The 24,359-nt window shown below is 54.5% G+C and overlaps 8 protein-coding genes across 8 annotated transcripts; 6 read left to right on the top strand and 2 right to left on the bottom strand.

The window, feature by feature from the left end:
* Window positions 1-608: 608 nt before the first annotated feature.
* On the top strand, window positions 609-3,952 carry VTN31DRAFT_2443 (uncharacterized protein; the record flags this gene model as incomplete). Its single annotated transcript, XM_069402612.1, has 8 exons — window positions 609-722; window positions 797-879; window positions 936-1,808; window positions 1,859-2,067; window positions 2,121-2,253; window positions 2,301-2,525; window positions 2,581-2,736; window positions 2,791-3,952. 8 exons carry the CDS (start codon window positions 609-611, stop codon window positions 3,950-3,952), a joined length of 2,955 nt encoding a protein of 984 aa, XP_069261876.1.
* Window positions 3,953-5,140: 1,188 nt separating this feature from the next.
* Window positions 5,141-7,436, bottom strand: VTN31DRAFT_2442 (uncharacterized protein; the record flags this gene model as incomplete). Its single annotated transcript, XM_069402611.1, has 7 exons — window positions 5,141-5,349; window positions 5,419-5,494; window positions 5,550-5,777; window positions 5,838-6,123; window positions 6,177-7,152; window positions 7,208-7,350; window positions 7,432-7,436. The coding sequence occupies 7 exons, from the start codon at window positions 7,434-7,436 to the stop codon at window positions 5,141-5,143; spliced, it is 1,923 nt and encodes a 640-aa protein (XP_069261875.1).
* A 790-nt stretch (window positions 7,437-8,226) lies between these two features.
* VTN31DRAFT_2441 (uncharacterized protein) lies at window positions 8,227-10,190 on the bottom strand (the record flags this gene model as incomplete). Its single annotated transcript, XM_069402610.1, has 2 exons — window positions 8,227-10,115; window positions 10,181-10,190. 2 exons carry the CDS (start codon window positions 10,188-10,190, stop codon window positions 8,227-8,229), a joined length of 1,899 nt encoding a protein of 632 aa, XP_069261874.1.
* Window positions 10,191-11,077: 887 nt separating this feature from the next.
* VTN31DRAFT_2440 (uncharacterized protein) lies at window positions 11,078-12,494 on the top strand (the record flags this gene model as incomplete). The annotated part of the gene is made up of 4 exons (XM_069402609.1): window positions 11,078-11,120; window positions 11,192-11,295; window positions 11,364-12,415; window positions 12,467-12,494. 4 exons carry the CDS (start codon window positions 11,078-11,080, stop codon window positions 12,492-12,494), a joined length of 1,227 nt encoding a protein of 408 aa, XP_069261873.1.
* Window positions 12,495-13,809: 1,315 nt separating this feature from the next.
* Window positions 13,810-16,522, top strand: VTN31DRAFT_2439 (uncharacterized protein; the record flags this gene model as incomplete). The annotated part of the gene is made up of 3 exons (XM_069402607.1): window positions 13,810-13,815; window positions 13,936-16,317; window positions 16,376-16,522. The coding sequence occupies 3 exons, from the start codon at window positions 13,810-13,812 to the stop codon at window positions 16,520-16,522; spliced, it is 2,535 nt and encodes an 844-aa protein (XP_069261872.1).
* Window positions 16,523-17,234: 712 nt separating this feature from the next.
* VTN31DRAFT_2438 (uncharacterized protein) lies at window positions 17,235-17,742 on the top strand (the record flags this gene model as incomplete). Its single annotated transcript, XM_069402606.1, has 3 exons — window positions 17,235-17,260; window positions 17,403-17,511; window positions 17,584-17,742. The coding sequence occupies 3 exons, from the start codon at window positions 17,235-17,237 to the stop codon at window positions 17,740-17,742; spliced, it is 294 nt and encodes a 97-aa protein (XP_069261871.1).
* A 1,745-nt stretch (window positions 17,743-19,487) lies between these two features.
* Window positions 19,488-21,519, top strand: VTN31DRAFT_2437 (uncharacterized protein; the record flags this gene model as incomplete). Its single annotated transcript, XM_069402605.1, has 5 exons — window positions 19,488-19,552; window positions 19,622-19,765; window positions 19,839-20,157; window positions 20,211-20,639; window positions 20,689-21,519. 5 exons carry the CDS (start codon window positions 19,488-19,490, stop codon window positions 21,517-21,519), a joined length of 1,788 nt encoding a protein of 595 aa, XP_069261870.1.
* A 1,192-nt stretch (window positions 21,520-22,711) lies between these two features.
* Window positions 22,712-24,310, top strand: VTN31DRAFT_2436 (uncharacterized protein; the record flags this gene model as incomplete). Its single annotated transcript, XM_069402604.1, has 3 exons — window positions 22,712-23,133; window positions 23,190-23,248; window positions 23,304-24,310. The coding sequence occupies 3 exons, from the start codon at window positions 22,712-22,714 to the stop codon at window positions 24,308-24,310; spliced, it is 1,488 nt and encodes a 495-aa protein (XP_069261869.1).
* Window positions 24,311-24,359: the final 49 nt, after the last annotated feature.

The following is a 24,359-nucleotide window of genomic DNA, read 5'->3' as shown; positions in this document are numbered from 1 at the left end:
TATAGGTTCAATATCATCTCAAAGATGAATATTATTGTCCCAAGACTCAAATCTCATGACAGATTTATTGGCCCTTCCGAAACCACAAGTGGCTACTGGCCAGCTGGCCAGTCTGAGTCAGCCATTCAAGCGGTGACGTTTCTGGAAATAGAAACGCGGGACCAAAAGCCCTCCGCGAAATCCGGGTTGGCCAGTCGCAGCGGGCCATGCCTGCCGCGGCGATTACTAATCATTGTAGGCGGTCACGTGGACAATAATGCTGCATTGTGAGTGGATCGGCGCTCCCCGCACCCACAGGCCCAGGGGCATTCTCTCGCAAGGCCAAAAAAAAAAACCCTCGGGCCCTGTGTATGACTTCACCCTCAGCGTCCCAGACAAAAGTCGCTTCTGTTCCTGTCGCAACGCCTTTGAATGGCACGCGGGAAGATGAATTTCCTCCATACGCGGCGGGACACCGGAGCCATTGTGGATAGCATCCTAGGTCCTGGTTGACGGTCGATCCCGCCTGCAGCGCGAGAAAAAGGCGAAGGCGTCCCAACAAGCCAAAAAGGACAAGAAAAAAAGAGCATTGGGATAAAAGACAAGCACGGGCACCGACTACCGCAAACATGGCCGGCTCGCCGCAGGAATCGCGTCCGTCGACTCAGTCGACGCAGACGAAGAAACCGCCCAGGAAACATGTGACAACGGCCTGCGTGCCTTGCCGGGAGAGCAAGATTCGGGTATGTGGTTCCTGAGTGGATGAGCCAAACGGGTGGGTGGTGTTGCTGACTGATCATGATGATCATCGATTCAGTGCGACGGTGCCACGCCAAACTGCATGAATTGTCAAAAGAAGAATAAAGACTGTCGATATCAGCATGGCGATGATAAGCGAAAGTTCGTATGACCGGATTGCATGTGGTTGGGAGAACAGGTCGCTGACGACGTTCTAGGGTCTCCCTCCGGGCCGCCACGGAACGGTTCTCGGCCCGCATCGACCAGTTGTCGCAGTTTATTTATGATCACGGGCTCGAACCGCCGCCGATGAATCCCGAGGCTGAACAGGGCATCAACCGAGTCTTAGATACCTTGCAGATCCCCCGCGGCGTCGTGAGGCAGAATAATGATTCGAATAATGCAACACGAAAACCCGAGACAAATGGCGTCCCGGTGACGACGACAGCCTCTCAGACGAATTCCGTTCCCTCTTCCGTTCCCTCTTCCATTCCCTCGTCCAAACCACCGTCAGAACAACCTACTCAGTGCGCCGATCACAATCTGAGTTTTGCCTTGCCGACGGCCGAGTGCCTGAATGGTCTGTATAATGATTTCAATCGCACAGGGAATGCGCAGGATCGCGGATACGCAGGCAACGAGTCAGGTCAATATGATACCTACGTGCCGAACGGGTGGCACCCAGGGATGGACGAGGAAGAATCAGACTCGGAGATCGACGAGGCTGAGAGGGAGGTCATTGAACAGCTGTCGGCTCGCATGGGCACGCTGAAACTGGCCAGTGATGGGCATCTCCGCTACTACGGACCAACGTCCAATCTGAACTTGGTAGAGGTGTCGTCGTCGTCGACACAGCGACCGGGCCCGGATGTCCGGTCCGTGCGACACGACGGCCAGGAACTCTTGAATCACCAGCGGCTGGGCCAGCCTGTCGATGCCAGTTTGGAAGATCATCTGATCGAGCTCTATTTCACGTGGCAGAATCCGAGCCTGTACGTGGTGGATCGGCAGATGTTTAACGAGGCGCGGGCGCGGTGGAGGAACGAAAACGATGATACCCCTTTTTACTCGGAGGTGCTGGCGAATGCAATGTAAGTCTGTCTTTCCCTCGTATATGTTTCAGGCTGACTGACGACCGCAGGTGCGCGCTGGGCGCTGCCTTTGAGGCTCGTTATCATCCGACGTTCGTTACTTTCCCCAAATCCCTTGCCGAGTTCTTTGCAGATCGGGCAAAAGCCCTGCTAGAGATCGAGCTTGACTCGCCCTGTGTTGCTACGGTGCAGGCACTGGTCATCTTGAGTAGCCACGAGGCGGCATCGAACCGCGATGCACGTGGTTGGTTGTATAGCGGTAGGTACTTCCCCGAAAGCTTCGAACGTAGAACTCGAGGCTGAGTTATTTAGGCATGTCTATGCGCCTGGCATTGGATCTTGGACTACACATGGACACGAAACGTTACGTGGAAGAAGGGCGAATGACGCCGATGGAGGCCGAAGTCCGCCGGATCGCATTCTGGGGCAGTAACGTTGCCGATCAGTAAGCAGCCGCGCTTCTGCCATGATGGACCCATCCTAATTGTACAGCTTCTGGGGCTTCTACCTCGGCCGTCCTTTCCGGATGAACGCAGGCGACGTATCCGTGCCCAAGCCAGCGTCAGACCTGAACCGCGCCAAGGAAGAGATCTGGTATCCGTATGGGGCCGTGGAGCCACCCAAGTGCATCCAAGGGGGACTTAAGAGTCCCAGTGAATTGATCAGCCGCCAGTTTGCCAACCTGTGGGAGATGATTACGCCTCTGGGCCATATTCTGTGAGTCTCCTGCGAGCGAAAGATCAAATGGTATTGATTGACTGACTTTGACTAGTTACGGCTGCGCGACGATTCCGCGCCATGAACTCCAAAAACTGAATTATAAAGTGACGCAGGATCTCTTTGCCTGGAAGGCAAACCTTCCTTCGAATCTCCAAGTCGACCTGGACAACGACACTGAACCTGTACTTCCGCATCTTTTGATGCTTCAGTATGTGTCTTTTCGGGGAGTCTTTGCGTCCGGTACCAAGCTAACGAGGAAAAGCATGCAATACCACCAGATTGTCATCTTCGTTCACCGACCCTGGGTGTCGAAAGACTACATCCAGCCACAGAATCCGAAGCAAGGACCGGGCTACCAGCACGCGCGGCGAACTTGCATTGAGAGCGCGACGGCCATCGCGCGGCTACTTCGGATTTATGAAAAGTTCTATACATTCCGGAGGATCAACAATCAGGTGGTGGCGATCATCTTCACGGCCGCATTGATGCTGATTTTTGTGACCATTACGACGTCGCCGTCGCTAAACAGGCACAGCAAGAAAGACAGGGACGATCATGCGACCATGGCGGGCCATCTTAACGTCTGTTTCCGGGCTCTCGACGAGCTCAGCCAGTCATTTGAAAACGCGAAGCGCACGCGAGATTTCCTGGTCAGTCTTCAACGGCGGTGGGCAAACCACATGCGGAAGAGCACAAAACGGGTGTCGGCATCGTCCAACACGAACCACACGTCATCGACGAACCCGGATGATGAGAGAAAGAAGCGGTCGCGGCTCGATGATTCGTCCTCTTCGGGGCAACTGTCGCCGAGCACGGCGTCCTCGTCGGGGGCGTCGGTTCCAACTCCCGGAACAATCAGCAATACAGCCGCCGGGATGACCGTGACAGTACCGGGTACCGGACCGGGCAAGGCGCCACCACCTAGAACAGCGCCGCCAACCACCTCTGCCGGAGCAGCTACGACGCCCGGGATGATGCCCCCTCTTTCCTCGCTTCTCTCGTCGACACCGTCTCCTCCGAAATCCAACGTCCCCGCAACGACCGTCGGCCCTGCGCCGCCCCCACCACCGAGCAGCAACCTCAACCTCGACGATATTGACTTTAACTGGACCACCTCTGCACCCGAGCATGAGTTGAAACTGTTCGCAGACGAGACGCTAGGCGCGCCGCTCTTGCAAAACGGCGGCTTGCCTGATTTTCCGGACCTTGGTGACATGAACGTCTCCTCGTGGTGGGACGGCAGTGGGGGCCATAGCGGGCAGGATGTGTCAATGTCGGTGTCGACCTCGGGTCCTATGGGCGTGAATCCGCATACTACCACCGCTACTGGTTCGAACACCAGTACTACTAATCCGCATTCCATGGGACCGGTGACTGGGCCTGGCTCTGCTCCTGGTTCTACTGCTTCTACGAGACGCGTTTAGTCAAAAACCAAAAGAAAAAAAAAAGGAAAAAAAAAGTCGGGGTTTTACTTGTCTGCTTTTGTTTGTTCTGCTCTCTCCCGAGCATTTCCTCAGTTAATGTTTCGGAGCTCTCTCGATTTGATATCCTGACTTGCTTCTTCTTCTTCTTCTCCCCTCTGGCTTTGGCTCGGGTTGGTTTGAGAGAGAAATGTTGGGAGGACAATGGGATTATTCCATGATGAAACTGAATCGGTCTCAGGCTTCGTGCTGCATTCATCATCATGATGCATGCCGCAAACAAGGAAAAGCGGGTTGGTTTGATTCGATTTAATCATTATCGACTTACTCTGCGTTGCATGGTTTCAGTTATCCATCACCCCCTACCTCTTTTTAACTTAATGGAAAGTGGTGCTGCTTGCGTGTTCGATTTTTTTGATCGAACTGATTGATTATGAGGATTGCGGCTTTTGCCTGTCGTCGTTTTTTTTTTTTTTTTACTTAAAGTTCATGATAGTCCCCGTGGTTTCTATTTCTCTGATTGAAGCGTTCAACTTGATCCATACCTAGGTAGGTACCTTATATATAGACTTCCTTTCCTACATACCTACATAGTAGTCAATCGACTCGTCTTTGGTCTCCATCTTTGACCACGCCCGCCGCTCCTCCATGGATATGCTTGTCCTGCAGCCTCTTATATACAGGGAAAAGGAACCTCTTATCTGATACATATATGTACTTCAGGTAGTTAACCTGAAGCAAAAGTCAACCTGGCCCAGTCCTAGCTGCGATGGAGACTGATAGGCGTTAAGCAGTCCCCCTTTTTTTTTTTTTTTTCTTGCTCTTCCATCCTGGCGGAAATCGGGAATCGTTGGGAGATTGGGTAGATACCTCTTTGCTCCTTGATGTTGCTACATTTATCCATGAGTCTGTTAAAGTAAGGAAGGGAAGAAACAACTAGATCCGTCAACAGAATCATATATCAAGATGGATAAGGTAGAGCAAAGATCCAGAAAGGGGGGAAAAAAAACCATCGTTTTCCGGCTTTCGGCAGTGTACACAGTAAGTACAATGGCTGGGTAGCGGTCAAGGTACATTGGTTCGTAAAAGAAAATTACCCTCTCCCAAGATATATATATGACTATCCAAAACCAGAATTTCCGTGACAGATCATTATTACAAACCCTTGCCAAGGGTCGAAAGGTGTGAGAGTTATGAGAATCCCGAGCCTGCTGACTGGGATTGCCCGGACATCGACATCGACAACGATGGCCCGCTAATGGATGACGGTGCCGAGCCAGCGGTTGAAAGGTTCGCTCGAGAGTCGCTGTTGTTACTGCTGCTGTTGATTTGAGCAGCAGTTGTGGTAGTGGTAGTATTCGTGACGTTTTCCTTGGGACGAGTCCATGTTCGGATGTGTCCTGTTGATCCTTCTCGTTTAGCTCGGGGGGTGGACATCGCTGGTAAGTAAGGTCGGAAGATGGGTATACCTTCTAGCGAGGATGTAAAGATGTACTCTTCCTCGAAACCAAGCCAGGTGATTGGATCGGAGCCGACGACTTTACTCTGTTCATTCCTGTTAGTTTTCTGTGGTGTTGGATAGAAACCGGGTTTGACACACCATGATAGGAGGCAATAAGGCGGTCATCTTGCGCGGCTCGACTGGATGACGGATGAATTCTTCAGAACGGCCCTTTTCCTTGTCAATGTCGTCGCCCGGGTCGGGCTTTTCCGTCCCGTCCGAGTCCGCGCGTTGTCGGTTACCCGTGCTGTCTGTGCGGTGCCGGTTGAGACGGTACGTGTGGGTGGTGACAACGCTGTTGCGTTGCTGTCGCGTCGGGCCCTGGGTCTGGAGAGAAGTCAAACCCTGTATCCGCCGAATACTCAGGAAAAAAAAAATCACACTTACCGTCTTTGGCCGATGCAGCATGCCTACGTTAAAGTCCCACAGGAGTAGCCGGCAGTCGTCCCCAACGCTGCCGAAACGGTAGGTGCGCTCGTCGCAGCGCCACGGGTCGAACGCGACGGCAGACACCCACGAATGGTGCCCTTGACATCGCGCGACGATCTTGCGTTCCGCAAGGGACCAAATGGAGACCAGGTCATCCTGGCCGCCGGTTACAATGTACTTGCCGTCCGGGGACCAGCAGACGCAGATCATTCCGCCGTAGTAGCTCGGGAAGATGTCCGTAATTCTACGAAAGAAACGTTAGAAGAGCGCAGAAGAAGGGTTTGCGACTCCACGTACTCCTCCTTAATGTAATCCAAAACCCTGAGTGTTCCATCCTCCAACACCACCGCTAGATGTCGTCGGTCCGGCGAAAACGCAAACTGGTTGATCCGTTGGTTGGACAGCTTCCACACCGCGACGGGGTTCGTCCGCTGGTTCCGCGAGTTGACCGACTTGAGGATCTGCATGGGCTTTTTGGCCGGCGAACCCTTCATCGGCACGTCGCCGTCCGGCTCCGGCGTGAACAGCGCGTCTTCCTTTTCCTTGTCGTATACCACCAACTGCCCATTCGCGTGGGCCGCCAGGAAGAAATTCTCCGAGCCCGGCATCCACTTGATATGCGTGACAGCGCTGTTGTTGACCACCCCGTTCTTGTTGATCCGCGCGTACTTTTGCGACATGGGCTCGTACCACAGAATGTCCCCCAGCGACGACCCCATGATCACGTCAAGATGCGACGGTGACTTGGTCAGCTCGTTGACGTCGTGGCAGAGCATGTGTGCCTTTGTGAACAGGACCTTGGTCAGCGGCTCGGCTTTATTCTTCGAGCTCAAATCCAGCCATTGGAAGGCGCGATTGATGTTGGCGAACGCAAACAGCCCGTCCGGGTTTCGGTCTGCCAGCCGCTTGGTCGTCGACTCGTGGGAGATCACCCGCGACACAAATGACGAGCTGCTCTTGATGATGTTGTTCTTGGGTTTCCGTCGTTTTAATCCATCCCGAACCGGCGCTACCATCAGAGCTGGGTTGCTCTCTCCAAACAGCGGGGTCGACTGGTGGCTTCGCCGCTCGCTGCCATTCTCGGACCTCCCATCGTGATCCGACGAGGCTCTGAATGGTGACCGGCGGTTTCCTATCGAAACAAGCGACATCTTCACCCCGGCCGTGGGCGGAGTCGGCACCGTCGCGAGCGGATTAGGATTCGTCACCGGCGCTTCCGACGGATGGGGGGGCGGAGTCGCAAGGTGTAGATCGTCAACCAGCTCGTACGTTCCTTCACATGCGTTAGTTAAAGCTCCAGGAAATGACAATGCCAGGCTGATCCATACCCTCGCCGACCTGCAGCGGACAACCCCCTTCGGGCTGGGAGACGATATTGTTGGTTTCGATGATCGGCACGGCCATGCCGTTAGTCGCTCCCGCCGCGTACGCGACGGGGACTTGGTAGCGCGGGGGCGGCGGTGGCAGCACACTGGAGCAGTGAGCTTCTGCCAAGTTGACCTTGTACGCACAGCGACCCTTGCTCGAGTCGTCGGTAGCTAGTAGTACTTACAACATGATGAATTCAAAAGACTATCCAAAGGATTCCAGCAGGATTCGAGGATCAAACGACACAGAGCAATCCCTATTCCGGTCCCAGCGCAGTCCGGACGATGCCATCCAATCGTCACAGCATGCACAGACAATGTGTGTCCTCCCTGACAGGCGAAACGACTATGAAAGCACAAAGGCCCCCTACTTGCCAGGCGCACGCGATCAATCACGGTCTCATGGATGGTAGTAGTACTTTTGTCGTCGCGTGGCGGAAGAGGCAAGTCGAAATCCAGTCTGAGCGGGCGATGGACAGTTTAAAAAACTTGGCCGAGCGGGAAAGATCCTGGACTGGTTGCGGACGAAACGTTGCAATCGCGAGACTGGTCGCCGAAGCGATTCGAGTGAGGGGAAGCCGATAGCTCGATCTCTCCAGCTAATTTAGCCTACAACCATCTTTACTCCATGGGGAAATTCTTAGACTGTACGATGGGGCGCTGGTCTGGGGACGCTGACTAAAAGCTCCTTGAGCGGTTCGCCCGTTCCTGACCACGTGGCTTGGCTGTGGCTGATCCTGGCTTCATGACAGTTGACGCTGTCGAATATGGCAAGCTGTCATGCATCAAATGCCTGTAGACGAGAGTAACAAGACGGGCAAGGATGACCTCAAAACTACTTGTCAAAGAGATAGTGACGAGAAAAAGAAAATACTCGTACTAGTACGTACGTGTAAAAGCATCAGAATACATGCTTTTCGGGTATCCAAACGAGTCAGTATCGTACAACACATCTCTTAATGGATTAGAACTGAGTCTCACTACGCGCTGCCGTGAACCCGCCGCCAAATGGCAATCGCGGCGGCTCCAGCGCAAACGACTGCCCCCAGGGCAATCCCCCATGACATCCATTTCCCATCCTGGTCCTCTTCGGTGCGCGGAAACGTGCTGCTGGGCTCCATGGCGGCCTCCGCGATGTGGACAAAGACCTCTTGGATCGAGCTCCAAGTGACGCTGACATGCAGCGGCGGGCCCGGTAGCCCCAGCCGGGCGGTGTACTCGTGCGGCTGACATTCGGCGCGCTGCGTCGTCCGGTCCAGGTCCGCCTTGAGGGCGAGGAACACGCTGGGGAGCTCTTCCAGGTGCGGGTACTTGGCCCGAAGGTTGATGATGTAAGAGAACGAGTCCGGATCGGATGAGTCGTATGTGTATGCGATGACGTCGCACTGGTCGAGCAGCTTGGTCTGGTTCTCGAGGATGGCGGGCTCGAGTTCGCCCAGCTCATCTAGAATCAGATAGCACTGCTTGCCCCCGGGCAGCTCCACCGTGTTGACCGCCGTACGAGGCTGAATCGTCGGGTGGTAAGTGCCGCTGAAACCGCGCGACAGGAATGCATCGAGGAGGGACGATTTGCCCGAACCGGGTGCTCCGACGACGTGGCACAGGACCACGTTGCGGTCGACTCGACCGGGCCGCCGGCGCCGCTTGCGCGGTCGCGTCACTTTCAAGGCTGCCGTCGTCGATGGGTTGCTGCGATCCGACGATTCAAATCCTAGGTACGCAAGGTATTCCAGGGTCGTCTTTGGAGAGGTGAAAGTAGTCATGCTCCATTGAGCCAGCCAGCCTTGGAGCGTCACGTGGCCGGCTTCATTGCGCACGGTGGAAGACGGGAAAGACCCGTCGGTCCATGAGCTGGGCAGGCCTGGTGTGGGCGCAAAGAGGGAGGCCAATTCGGCATCATTCAGCCCTCCGTCGTTGTCCTTGTCCGACAAGAGAAACAGATCTACAAAGAAACGGTAGCCTTCGGGTGAAAGCTCGGCAGATGAATACGGTGGAACCTCGAACTTGGGATGGAGATAGGACTCTTGCAATGACAGGTTGTCGGTGTATTGGAACGCACGTAGAATGATCCACACCGTCTCATGGCGGCCCTTCTCGGCGTAGAGTTTGTTCAGATGGAGGAAGCCCTGCGACGTGATGCCGGCTGGGGTCACAGCGTCCGGATGGGCTTTCCGAATGGTTTCCTTGATGTGGACTAGGTCCTCTTGGTTTAATGGCTTGCCGAAGCACTTCATCTGAAAGTTTTCAATCTCCCGGTCCGAGAGGTACCAGTCGCGATCCTTGTCGCAGAGATAAAATATCCGCTGCAGGGCGGCAACGGCGGCGGGCTTCAGAACGCCTTCCTTGGAGTCGAACAGCGGCGCAATGGGGTGGGTGACGGCTTTTTGACAGAGAAAGAAGGCTTCATTCACATTACGGTGTTCCCGGGCGCTCGAGCGGATGCACGAGTCGATCTCCTTGAACTCAGCCATCAGCGGCAACATCTCCTCCTCGATGACCTGCGCATCGCTGCCCTCGGGCGCAAGATCCGATTTGTTGGCACAAAGCACGACCGGAACATTGACTCCGAGTGAGCGAAAGTACGGCAGCCAGAACAGGGCGACGCGCTCGTAGCTGTAGTGGTCGGAATACACCAGGAGGATCACGTTGGACTTGCGGATCTCGCGGGCCAGATTCGCTCGTTCTTGCGGCAAGGCGGATGTGTCCACCACGGTCGTGGTCGTGACATTCTCTGGGGTCCCGATGGTGGGAGGGATCGTGATCTGAGGCAGCACGGGTTGGATCTTGTTCGTCACGAAGACCCCCTTCACCAGCGATGTAATCAAGCTCGACTTGCCGGTGCCTTCGTCACCGCAAACACAGATCCGTACTGATTCGCGCCACCGCTGCCAATCAGCATCCCACGCCGCCGTCGCTGTTCTGCGAAAGACCTACCCGTCGCCATGGTCAGAAGAGCTGTTTTCAGCTTGTCCGGCGGCGCATCCTTGTCTGCACATCGAGTTCAGTGACTACGGTTAGACATGGATGTGACAACCGTTCGTGCAATCGGTTGATTCCTGAATATCAAGGCATCTTTCTTTCATTTCAAGAATTACGACGAAGCTCGAACACCTGCCCTATCTGGTATTTGACGGAATCCGGATAAAGTCCCTTCCGAGGAATCGGCAGCTTTTCAGAAAAGTTCGAGCAGCCATCAGCGACTGGACGAAATCAGAGCTCGTACATTACGCAGTAGATCAGCAGCGGGCATAGTACTATGGATGGGCATGGATATGTAGGTATGTCAGCCACTGCCGATTGTGCCGGTTGATACAGTAATTCAATCAAGTTGTTCAACTTGTGGGAACTGGCGATCTTTCTTTTTTTTCGACCTTAACCTAGCCCTAACGCGCGGTCTGTCTCCCCGTCACTCCGTCAACGATCTGCCGTCGAACCCGGCGGAAATATATGGACCGATGGACGGTTGCCTCTGAGTTCTTGTAGTGAGGCCTTTATGTCTTCATCTTGTACTCCGTATAGTTACGCTTTACTAATCACTCCTCGATCAACTCTCTGTTTGCACAGCCCCAACTCTCAGTTCTTCGCTTCTCTTGGGGAAGTCTTGGTGTTCGTAATACTGTACAGTACTTTACCTACTGTCCAGCGCCGGAGCCAGTCATTCTCCGCCCGCCGAGTCGCCGACCCACTGCGGACTGCTGCGGCACTCCGTCGTCATCCTCGAGCCCGCATCACCGCCTGAAATACTGTACACATACGGGTTACTCCCATTCCTATTTTCCCTCTTGACCGTTTCCCCTCCGTTTCCCAGTTTCCTCTTTTCCCCTGACAAAGATGCCGCTCGGTATCCACAATCCTCTGCCCTCCTCCATGAGGAGTCAGTATTGCCCGCCCCCTCTTCCCCAGCTTGTAGAATAATTCGCAGCTGACCGCTCTGCATGTGAACAGGCGAGTGCAGAAAGGCAGGCAAAATCCTCGCATCATTCGTCGATCCGAGACAGGCGTTCGGCCCGGATAAGATTATCCCTCCCGAAATTCTCGCCGGGGCAAAGGTGAGATGCTCTCGCATCGCGGAATCAGGTTCCGTGGACTTGGTGAACCGTTGTTAACGCGACGGCAGGGTCTCGCTATTCTGTCCGTTCTAAAGGCTGGGTTTCTGGGCTCGGGTCGCTTCGGCTCCGGTGTCGTGGTCGCTCGGCTGCCGGATGGTTCGTGGTCGGCTCCGTCGGCGATTGCAACAGCGGGTGCAGGGTTCGGCGGCCAGATCGGGTTCGAGCTGACTGATTTCGTATTCATTCTCAACGATTCAGCCGCAGTCCGCACATTCTCTCAGGCGGGAAGCATCACTCTGGGTGGGAACGTCTCGATCGCGGCGGGTCCGGTCGGGCGAAATGCGGAGGCGGCGGGTGCCGCCAGCGCGCGCGGGGTGGCTGCGGTCTTCTCGTACTCCAAGACAAAGGGCCTGTTTGCGGGCGTCAGTCTGGAGGGTAGCGTGCTTGTAGAGCGCAGAGATGCCAATGCCAAACTCTACAGCCCAGGTGTCACAGCACGACAACTGCTGAGCGGTCAGATTCCACCGCCCCCGGCGGCAGAGCCGCTGATGCGGGTGCTCAACTCCCGTGCCTTCCAGGGCGGGTTTCACTACTCGAGGACCGACTCGATGTACAATGACATTCCCGTATATGATGACCACCATGACGACCTGGTCTGGGAAGGCCGCAGAGGTCCGGCATATGGGGAAGGACAGCGAAGAGAACGAGCGTCGACGATGGAGCCTTATCGCGACTACGAGTACCACGACCGTCCCCGGCGATCACCGTCGTGGGCCGATGATTACTACGACCGCCCCAGCGGCGGGTATCTTGGCCGATCCAACACGATGCGCTCGAGTGTGTCTGAGCAGCGACGTACCGGCTATGATGACGAGGACTTCTTCAACAACCGCAACCGCCCGGGCCGCCCGACGGCCCCGAAGCCGGTGTTTAATCAGCGAACGGGCGCCGCTGCGGAGCTCCGGGAGAACCAGGCGATTGCGCTGTACACGTTTGACGGCGATCAAGAGGGGGATCTGAGCTTCAAAAAGGGCGAGATCATCACCATCCTGAAGCGAACCGACAAGGATGAAGATTGGTGGACAGGGCAGATTGGGGATCGCGTTGGGATCTTTCCAAGGTACCGTTTCTCGCTTTCTCAGTTTAGATGGAATTTGGCTGACCATCCTAGCAACTATGTGGAGGTTGCGAAGAAGTAGCGCAGGACAATTTTTCTTGGATCGTGCATTTGTCGTGTTTTTTCTTTTTTTTTTTTTTTTTTTTTTTGTGTTCTTGTTACACCCCGGTTTGGTTGCGTACATAGTATTGTTTTGAGGAAGCATCCCGGTTCTTTGCACCTGTTTCTTGTACTGTTGGTATCTGCTGTATTTGAATACCACCTTGGGTGTGCTGAAGACTCAAGGGCAGCCCTTTTTGCATGGCGTAACAGTAATCACGTGCTCGTAGGGAAGGAGGGTTCAGACGAATCGGCACTTCGGCAGGGTTTCTTGGAGAAACACACAGTTTGTAACATGTAACCTGAATCATGGTATAACACTATTTTTGGGTGTTATCCTATGCGTCTCGAGGTTATTTCCTTGTTATCCAGATAATTCCGTAACCCCCGCTAGTCCAGTTGACCCCAGATCACAGGACCCTGGATGAATCCTGATCCCTGAGAAGAGCACCGAAGACTCAAGACTCTCAGTGGAATCAAGAATGAGTGGATCAAAGAACCTCTTTTTTTTTTTTTGTGTCTGTGATACACCCCGGTTTGGTTGCGTACATAGTATTGTTTTGAGGAAGCATCCCGGTTCTTTGCACCTGTTTCTTGTACTGTTGGTATCTGCTGTATTTGAATACCACCTTGGGTGTGCTGAAGACTCAAGGGCAGCCCTTTTTGCATGGCGTAACAGTAATCACGTGCTCGTAGGGAAGGAGGGTTCAGACGAATCGGCACTTCGGCAGGGTTTCTTGGAGAAACACACAGTTTGTAACATGTAACCTGAATCATGGTATAACACTATTTTTGGGTGTTATCCTATGCGTCTCGAGGTTATTTCCTTGTTATCCAGATAATTCCGTAACCCCCGCTAGTCCAGTTGACCCCAGATCACAGGACCCTGGATGAATCCTGATCCCTGAGAAGAGCACCGAAGACTCAAGACTCTCAGTGGAATCAATCTCCAGCCGGCCAATTCCAGCTCCGCCTCTGTTCCCCTCCAAACAAATTTCTCTCGTCCCATAGCGACCTGCAAATATCCGATCCTGTTCGTGTTTGAAAAACAAACGCCAGATTTCCACCCCTCCGGCGACTCTGCGGCTGATCAGCGGTGATCGACCTCGGCGAATGTGCATGGCTCACTCCGTCTGTCCCTCGTTTCGATGAAACTAGTCGCTCTCACACCGTCTCTCCGGCCCAGGTGGTGCAGCTGCAACCCCGTTTCCGCCTGTTTGCCCTGACCTCGCTGCAATCAGGATCACAAGGCCGGTGACTGCGCGCGCTCTCGAGTCGCGTTGCCAGCGTTACTTCCCATGCAGGTGTGTAAACATCCCTGGATCCCTTGATTCGGTGCGGACAGAGTTGTTTGGATCAGTTCGCATTTGCGGGTTGGGCCAGTATGGGTTTGCTAGATCGTGGCCGCTGACGGATACAATTAGACCACGGCGTCCTATGAAAACCAGGCCCATGCCGCAAAACGAGGTCACAACACCCATCTATCAATCAGCGACGAGAATCACCATGTGACCGAGGCGATCGGGTATATGTACGAGGATGAATACGATCCGCGGGACTCCAGGCGATTGAGTTATGCGCCCGCTCCGCAGGGCGAATCCATCTCAACTGTCCCGCGGTCCCGGTCCAACACTTCGGATGATAAGTCCCAGGACCATTCAGGCAATGGCTCCCAGGAGCAATCCTCAGACGGCCCGTCGCGGCCATCGTCCGCGAATACGCCCTCTTCCGAGCGGGACCAGAGCCCGTCATCCTCCAAGCATCACTCCCCGTCCGATACCGCAACGTCGTCGTTCCCCCTGAACGATATCGACTACGAGTCGAACCCCGCGGCTGTTGCGCAGGAGCTCAGCAATCTGGCTGCAATCCGGCGCATGTCCATGGATGTCACCAACGACCCAGATCTGCCCTCGTTTGGTCCCGATTTCCAAGTCCCCTCGATCGCCCCGTCCTCGTCGGCGGATGAGAACGATACGTCGCGGCTGTTTTGGGTCCCTGCCCGTTTGCATCCCGAGCTGGCACCGAAGGAGTTCAAGTCGTTCCTGGAGAGCAAGGCCGAGCTGATCAGGCGGAAATCAGGGGAATTTTCCGCCCTGGGAAAGAGCTTGGAGTCGCAGGGCTCTGGAGGCTTGCGGCGCAAGCCGTCCATGCTCTCTAAACAGATCAATGATTCGAGCGACTACACGGACGGAGCAGAGCGCCTGGAACGAAAGCGGTCGCAATCCCGCCAGGGGCAGGACTCTTCCGGGCCCAATCTACAGCAGCTGGAAAAACTGGTGGACACTACGAGGCGGTATAACAAGGAGGCGTTGGCATTGCTGGGAGGACTGGAGAGAGTAGACATCAACGACAGTGAAGATAAGCCAATTCTGCCCCCGGCGCCCCCAGGTCATTCCCTCAAGCGATCCACGCGGACACAGTACCGGAAGGGTAGCATGAAGAAAGGCGAGCGATTACCGTATTCCAAGCGCATTGGGAGGACCCCGGAGACATTGGGCGGCCAGCCACCGTCGACGTCGATGTTCGATGAGCAGCCCCCGATCAAGCCATTGACTCGATCGTCGACGGACCCGGGACGGAGCACCTTTTCAGAGCGAGCCACCGAGCGGACTACAAACCGAGCCACAGATCAAGTCACGACGTCGGGCAGGGCCACAGCGTCGGATGACATCCCAGCCCCTTCGCCCGCGAAGGGTACTGCGATGCCTCCGGGCAGCACTCCTCAGTCGACGTTTGAGTCGATGCTCGATAAGTCCCCGCAACCACCACAAGTATCGCCACCCCATCAGGACAGCCATCCCAGTACTCGGAGCTCGGCAGCGACGCCTCCTCCATCCCGAAATGCTCCCCAGACCGTGGAGACTCCTCCCGCAGAATCGACCACCCAGCCGGCCAGTCTTCAGCAGACGTTTCCGCAACGAACTGTGTCCCATTCCGCGTCTTCGTCGGTATCGTCGCTCCCGACTCCAGTCTCGAATAACGCCTCGAAGCAGAAGCGCACGCGAACGTTCTCTAATCCCGTACAAACTCTCGGGGATATCGCCTCCCGGCCGTCGGCAATACCAGGAAACAGCACGCGCACTGATAGTCTCTCGTTGATCCCGACGTTGACAGAAGATAAACGGAGCGAAAGCAAAAAATCCAAGGACAAGAAAGAAAGCGAGGGCGGGCGCAAATCCAGCTGGCACTGGTTGCGCGGATCAGAAGACAAGGAGAAGAAGAAGGACAAGGACCGGGACAGCGAGGGAAAGAAGAGCAAGTCTCGGATCCCATCGGAGAAGCAGGACAGCGCGCTTGCGAACTCGGCCGATGGTGGGTCGTCGCGCCGGGAGAGTTTGATTCTGGAGCGACCACTCGATCCAAAACTGGAAGAAGAGCGTCGGAAGGAGAGCGCGCGCAAGGCATCTGGCGAATCCAAGAAGGAGAAGGAGTCGGGCCTGCTGTCGTCGATTTTTGGTGGCGGCAAGAAGAAGAGCGGCGGGAATCACAAGAAGCAATCGTCGCGCACACTGTCGCCGGAGCGGCCTTCAAGACCATTGATTCCCGACAAAGACTACCCATGGACTCGCTTCAGCATTTTGGAAGAGCGCGCAATCTACCGGATGGCCCACATCAAGCTGGCGAATCCGCGGCGCCCGCTGTATTCGCAGGTGCTGCTCAGCAACTTCATGTACTCGTACCTGGCCAAGGTCCAGCAGATGCATCCGCAGCTGGCGATTCCGACATCGCCAGCGCAGCGAGTACAGCAGCAACAGGCCCAGAAAGATGCAGCGACCGAGTACACGCAGTATCAACAGTATCACGAGGTATGTGATCCGATCCTCACCTTTTTCATGGAATCAAACCATCACTGACGAGGCGCAGGAATACGGCAACCACGGATACGATGGATACGCATACAGCGACGGCACATCGCACGGCTACGAGAATGGCGGCCAGCGGCCATACGATGGAGGGTACTCGTCTTTTGGCGAGGCGGCGCAATTGGATAGTGACGATGACATGTGGTGATTTCAGATGGTGGAGTATTATGTAGTGTTCTTTGTTTTGGGAAGGCCTGTTCCGCACCTTGATTCCCTGGGCGTTCATCATCGCGCATGTCCACAGTACTCCGTCCAGCCGTGTGATTTGCCTCATTTTTATGCTTGTTTCTCCTTTCCATTGATTGATTGATTGTTCTCTATTGGGCGTGGCGTTTTGATTGATTGAACGAGGCGTTGATTACTCTTCATTTCTTCCCTTGCTTCTCCTGGGCATAGCCTGCTTGCTGTCTTCAGCTTTCGGTCAGGGACATTTTATTCTCCACCAGCACAGGCTGTTGTATGCATGCTACGTATGGTATATGAATTGATGATATGCATTCTAATTGTGATTTGACTGCAGGCTCTGTATGTACTCCGTACTCGTTCTCCTTACCTACTGTCTACTGTTGATGTGCATGGGTTGCAAGGCTAAAGCTTAATACAGTGACATCACACCCTAACCATATTTGGAAATGAAACTAACTCGATATCGTTAGCCCCTCTCTCCCTGATCAACGGGCCAGAAAATCACATGACTCTGCCCTCAGCCACCTCCATCAAAGAGTCAGCTTGAAATCGATCGCATTCATCTTCGGAACGAGCATAAGGAACGGCCAGGTCGTTAGAGGGCCTTGGTACGAATTTTATCTTTTTTGCCTGACTCTTTGTGCGGATGAAGTGTCGATAGTAGCTATCCCATCATGAGCGAAGCCTACGAGCGAGAATCGTACGTACATCCCTTATTCACTACGAGACGTTTTTTTTGCCTGGATATTGAATCCTCGCATGTTGAACGACAAGAGAAACGTTTTTTTTTTTTATTTTTTTTTTTTTTTCCTTCGCTAACCCTTGTTGGAATTTTTTGACAGGCAAAACAACGCCCTCCTCAACTCTCTCGCGCAAAAGACCTCGGCCCTGAAATCTGTCACAATCGATATCTACGATAATGCTCGGAATCAGGAGACTATTGATCAGACGGTCCGTCCACTCTTTTTCTCCCCCCGAAGCTGATACGAAAAGAAAAGAAAAGCATGCTGATGGAATGGATAGAGTGAAGTGTTTTCCAACCTCTCGACAAGTCTCCAAGGCAGCGCAGGACGGTTGACGCGTGCGGCGCGACAGGGTGATACGGTGGCGGTCCTCAAGGTCGCTGGGATATGTGTCGGGGCGGGGATTGGTGTTTGGGTGGTTTTGGGGTGGATTTTCTGATCATTGATACCTCACTACCTGGTACCTACCTACTAGGTTACTCGAGCCGAACATTGAGCAGCTGGCTGGTCCGTGCTAACACCCTTATCGGTCACAAAGAGGGAAAGAAGAAGCGACTTGTATAGTACATAGTCGAGTAATAATTGACGTTATCTGAGACGAAGGGGGGTTTGATATCGATTTTTCTTTGATTTGAAGATTGAGTCATTTGAGAAAATGATAATGGAACTGTAGTCAAGGTACTGTACCGGTGAGAAGATAACCTAGGAATGAATGAGTGGATCAAAGAACCTCACTACTCCGTTCCAGCTCGAGAAATACCTACCTATTGAATAAGATTGATGAGGACCCTGACAGAGGACCCAGTTGGAGTGGTAGAGTGGACCTGAACAAAGCTAAGAGCTGCAGAGCTTTTTTTTCCTTTGATCTCTCATAGGGCACATGGGACAGAAAAGCCCGCGGACTGGACCCTTTGATCCAGATCGGCATCCCGAACGGATTTCGTCCAGTATTCGCATTCGGCGAATTTCTTCCTCCGGGCGGGTTTGTTTTCGAGGGAGTTTTAGGCAGTTCCGCCGCTTCCGCTGGTCTAGACTACAGTATCTAAATAGTATCTAGCGGTAAAAGCACGCCATTTTGGAGCCTGCCAGCTGTGAGGTCCTTGTCGTTGCCTGCTACAGGATTGGGATCAATTTACAAATCATTGGATGAAGACAATTCAGCGCATACCTAGTAGGTACCGACAGTAGTAAGTATGTGCTTGGCTGTCTGGCATTGTGTGAGTCTGAATGATGGAGTCATTCTGAATCATGCATTATTTTTGGCAAAGAGACGGATTTTCCAATGCAGAGATCGATCTCATTTTTACAACGGCACTTTGTGACGTTCGGCACTGGAAATGCAATCATGCATTACATACTGTATGTAGTAGAATCATCGATTCACCGTTGGACCCGCAGCCCTGGTTTGACCCTCATAGTCTAATGAAGCTTGGACATGTTTCGTCTCAAAACTCTGAACAATTATTGAATCCTCGAGGTTGTTGTTTTCTTTGCGTCGATCGATCGGGTGACGTAGGACGACACTCCCCCGAGTCTTGCCGAGAGCGGCTGCCTGAGACTGTTTAAGGCTTCACAATCCGGTCCTTTCTTGCTCTCTTCCATCTTTCTTGTCTCATCTCTGCCACTATAAGTAGTAGTATTTTTGATACATGATTGAACCTTTCTTTTTGTTCACTGATTCTGCCTATCGGCTCGGCTTCCGCTCCGGCATCAAATCTTCTGCCAAGTTTTACTCGTACACTTTATCCAATCCGGAAAAGTCATGCCAAGATCCTGACTAAGGACGGACTTGGCGCTCCCACCTGATTCTTTTTTTCTTTTTTTTTTTCTTCTGGCCGCTTATCACGCGCTGCCGAAAGGGCCGATACGCCATCCTCACGTCGGCTTTGCCCGTTCCCGACGTGGGGGCTTGGGTCAGACCGTAAGAGGCTGATCATTGGGTGTGTTGCATCTTCGCTGGTTATCTTTTTCTTTTTTTTTTGCTGGCAAATTAGAAAATGTTTTCGAGCTGACGTGATTTATCTTCCTCGGTGTAGGCCTACTCCGTACTCTGTACTTTGTTCTTTAGGTACCTAGATATCTACTCTCTGATTTCAACCACGACACCTCTCTCAGGTGCCTCATAAGAAAACTACCTACCTACTACTTTCTGTCCCGCCGGACTCTGGCGAGGAATTAGCATCAATGGAGGCCCTCAGCTTCCTCAGCGGGGGAGGCATTGCCAGCAGTTGCAAGTATTTCGATATTCGGTATGCCAATCTTGGTCCAGAACGGTAGTAGACGATGTCGAGGGCTAATTCCTGAACGGTGGTTGCCAGACTCGAGGACCGCTATGTGGTCTTTCGTGGCAGCGAGCACGAAGCCGCAAGTGCCCTCTTGCGCGGCACCGTCGTCCTCTGCCTGGTCGAGCCGCTGACTATCAAGCATATCCGGCTGCGTCTGACCGGCATGTCGCGGATTTGGTATGTGACCCCCGGAACGCGTCCGTTGGTCGATTGTACTGACGATGCTGACCCTTTCAATCCACTACACCAGTTGGCATCTTCCAGCCACCGCCGCAGGAACCACGAGAAAACCCTACAAGGAAAAGGTCTTCTTCGAGAAGAAGTGGAGCTTCCGCGAGGCGGGCAAGGGCAAGACCGAGACCCTTCCGGCGGACAACTATGAGTTTCCGTTCGAGGTCGTCCTCGACGGCTCCCTGCCCGAGAGCGTCGAGGGAATGCACGATACCTGGGTGACGTATCGCTTCAAGGCGGAGATTGGCCGCAAGTATGCCCGTGACATCACTGTTCGGAAGCCGCTACGCATCATCCGCACGCTGGACCCGAGTGCCCTGGAACTCTCTCATGCAATGGTACGTCTGCTTTGATCTTGTTTAGGTTAGGTTCCCTTCTCTGACCACCGCAGTCGGTCGAAAACATCTGGCCCAACAAAATCGAATACTCCATCAGCACACCCACCAAGGCCGTTATCTTCGGGACCTTTGTGCGCGTCGACTTCCGCTTGATCCCCCTGCTAAAAGGCCTGAAGATTGGGCGCATTTCGAGCCAACTGATTGAAAGCCACGAGCTGACGCTGAATCCGGATGAGCCGGAATCGGTGTCCAACACCTACAAGTCGACTCGCGTGATTCTGACGGACGACTACGAGCTCGACTCGGATCGTCAATTGGAAATCATCGATGAGGCGGCAGAAGGGTACCAGTTCTCGCGCTATCTCAATCTCCCAAAGACCCTCACGCGTTGCGTTCAGGATACGGAGACCCGGGGGATCAAGATTCGGCACAAGCTCAAATTCCGGATTCAGTTGCACAATCCGGATGGACATACGAGCGAGGTCAGTGATTCGATTGTCGATTTGCAGTTACGGTCGCTGACATGAGCAGCTTCGAGCCACGTTGCCGGTGTCGATCTTCATCTCCCCCAACTTGGCCATCGATGAGAACCATAACCTGGTGGACCAGACCCCGCAGGCGGCGCAGCAGGCTTTGGACGACCTGGCCCAGCAAGCACCTCCGTTGTACGGAGAGCACCAGTTCGACCAACTGTACAGCGAAGTCGACATGAGCGGGTACCTCACGCCGAACCCCATGAGCGGCGCGGCCACGCCGTTCGGCTCGTTGAGCCGCAACCTGTCGGCCGAGGACCTGCCCTCGATGGCGGCTCTGACGAATGGCGATATCTCCGCGTCGGCCCTGCACAGCCGGCTGTCCCGACTCCACGCCACGGGCCACTCCTCGTCACCAGATGCCCAGGATGGCCACAGCTCCGACGGTGCCGCGCCGCCACAGGGGCACTTCGCGGCCGACTATTTCGCTGCCCACAGTCGCTCCCACTCTCACAGCCCGGACGTCCGAAGCCCGTCCGGGTCCCAGCGCAACTCGGAGGAGCACGACCGCGAGCGCTTGTCGTCCGGCATGGCGACGCCGTACTACCCGCAGGCGTTTGAGGTTGAGACCCTGAGCCGCGTGCCGAGCTACAGCACGGCGGTGCGCACGGGCGCGCCCCCGCAGTACTCGGACGACCTGCCCGACTATGACTCCGCAGTCGGCAACACCCCGCCGGCGATGACGCCGCCGCGGTCGCCGCAGCAGGCACATCTGCGCATCGGCCACCGGCCGCAGGTGCCGTCGTCGCTTTCCGAGTCGTATCGGCCGTTTACCAATCCTGATGATGATGAGCGGCGGTTGCGGATCTTGCAAGCTCGGGAGCGTTGATATCCCAATAATATAATTATATACCTTGGCGAGAGTACTTTTGTACTATTATGACGCCAATACTCCCTTCTCGTTGTTCATTTCATGAGAATCTCCTTTGTGAAGGATAACGACAGTTTGGCATGATGTCGGCGTTTTACGGATATAGACGGATAGATGGGACATGGTATCTGTTATGGGTTTTCCTTGATCTGTTCATGACTGGTTCAGAGGCACATGGATTGCATTGATGAGGGTAGTTAGATTGTGAATTTGACCCTTCTCTCTTCCTAGCAGTCTGATTCTTCTGTCTCGCGTTGACTGTAGAAACGAGCATCTTTCGAGTAATTAGCCCTACCATGAGGGTTTCAGATCTCTAATTGACTTCCTTGACTTCCTTTCTACTGGGGTCAATCGCCGTCCTCCGGTCTATTCATCTAATCCGATTCAGAGTTCCATCACCTTTTGGAATAAACAGCTCTTTGCTTGATTGTTGCTGTGGAATCTAGGATTACCGTTCGCGTATTGCTAACGGACATGATGGTACTGTCTCCTAGCAGCTCTCTCGGCCGAAGAAGCGTCGTTGATGTCAAATCCACTCCAGCAACTTTGGGCATCCCCCCGAGAAACCCGATACTCTCTGTATGTACCTACCTAGATAGCTCCTTAGATCTTCGCGTCCTGGACCCTGGCAGCTTGATGAAAATGATCAGATCCATAGTATGCGGGCAATTTGGGGAATGTCAGCCTCCTCAATTGCTCGAGTACGGAGCCGATATCGCCGAAGATATGGAGGATCCGCGCCAGGGCCGAGTGATTGGCTGCTGGAGCCGACAAGCTCTCAAGCCTCTCCCGCTCTGATCAAGGTTCCGAAACGGCCTGGAAATGAGAGAACAACCTCGAAAGAGAACTTAACGGCGCCGGTTGAGTTGAAAGTAGAAAAGCTGGGGAAACGCGTGGGGTCGATCCGGCTCTCTCTCTCTTTCGGTAAGTCTGAAGTTCCTTTTCCTTTCCGTTCCCCACCATTTCGGACTTCTCTGCGATTTCTCCACATTTTTTTCGGCTATGGACCTTTTGCTCTCAATCCATGAAACTCCGAGTTGGTCCGGTTTAAAAGCAACAGCTCTGCCTGGATTAACCGGGATAAAACCACGAAACTCTCCTTTTTTTTTTTCAAAGTTTAGAAATAAAGAAAGATAAAAAGAAGAAGAAAATGCCAGCACCAGCAATCCGAGTCGTCCCCTCGGCATCGAGGCGGGCCGTGTCGCTTCTCCGCACAATCCAGTTTACACACCCGCCCAACTGCCCCTGTCACAATAATCCTAGCCACCATCATCATGCACAGAGGGAGCAGATTGCCCAGGTCCGGCGGCATCTGGCGACGCCAACGCCGGATCCTACGCGGGAGAAGGAGTACGCGTTTGAGATGGCCGCGTCAAGTATCCGCTTTGGGCCGGGGGCAACGAGGGAGGTGGGAATGGACCTGAAGAACCTGGGTGCGAAGAAAGTGTGCGTTGTGACGGATACAAATGTGTCCAAGCTGGATGCGATGAAGCAGGCCATTGACGGCCTGACGCGGGAGGGGATTCAGTTTACGGTGTGGGATAAGGTTCGGACGGAGCCCAAGGATAGCTCGTAGGTTCCTGTTGTTGTCTCGAGTAATGGTGGGTGGCGGGCTGAGAGTTGGGCAGGGTCAAGGAGGCGATTGAGTTTGCGAAACCGTATCAACCAGATGCGTTTCTTGCAGTTGGTGAGTCTAACATCCCGAAAATTTTGTTACAATGCACACTGCTAATGTTTTACAGGCGGCGGGTCCGTCATCGACACCGCAAAGTTGATGAACCTTTACACCGTGTTCCATGACGCAGACTTTCTCGACTTTGTCAACGCACCGCTCGGCAAGGGCCTCCCCATCACGAAGCCACTGAAGCCGCTCATCGCGGTGCCGACGACGGCCGGCACGGGCTCCGAAACCACCGGCACCGCCATCTTCGACCTGGTGAGCAAGAAGGCCAAGACGGGGGTGGCGCACCGTGCGCTCAAGCCGACGCTGGGCATCTGCGACCCGCTCAACACGCGGACGATGCCGGCGGCGGTGCACGCCTCGTCCGGCCTGGACGTGCTGTGCCACAGCCTCGAGTCGTGGACGGCGATCCCGTACAACGAGCGCACGCCGCGTCCGACCAATCCCATCACCCGGCCCGCCTACCAGGGCGCCAACCCCATCTCGGACATCTTCTCGCTCAACGCTCTGCGCAGCACGGTCAAGTACCTGCCGCGCGCGGTGCGTGACCCGGAGGACCACGAGGCCCAGGAACAGATGCTTCTCGCCGCCACGCTCGCCGGCGTGGGCTTCGGCAACGCCGGCGTCCACCTCTGCCACGGCATGAGCTACCCCATCTCCAGCCAGAACCCGGGCTACAAGCATGCGGGCTATGCCGTGGATCATCCTATCATCCCGCACGGCGTCTCCGTCGCCGTCACCGCCCCCGCCGTCTTCCGCTTCACCGCGCCATCGAACCCGGACCGCCACCTGCAGGCCGCCGAGGCGTTTGGCGTGGATGTGTCCAATGTCAAGCGCGAGTCGGCGGGCGAGGTCCTCAGCGAGGCCATTGCCGAGTTCCTCATCAAGCTCGGCGATCAACCACGCGGTCTCAAGGCCTTGGGATTCACCTCCGCGGATATCGATGCCCTGGTCGAGGGCACGATTCCGCAGCGCCGGGTGTTGTCGTTGTCGCCGAATCTGAGTGCCGAGGTGGAGCGCGAGAGGGAGGAGTTGCGGGGGTTGTTTGAGGCGAGCATGGAGTATTGAGCAAATTTACGAGTTCTTGGTATGATCATTGAATAGCATTTTTGTACAT

The sequence above is a fragment of the Thermomyces dupontii genome (genome assembly GCF_041956625.1).
Source record: "Thermomyces dupontii strain NRRL 2155 unplaced genomic scaffold VTN31scaffold_2, whole genome shotgun sequence".
Classification (NCBI taxonomy): Eukaryota; Fungi; Ascomycota; class Eurotiomycetes; order Eurotiales; family Trichocomaceae; genus Thermomyces; species Thermomyces dupontii.
This window is presented reverse-complemented; position numbering and strand designations above follow the sequence as displayed.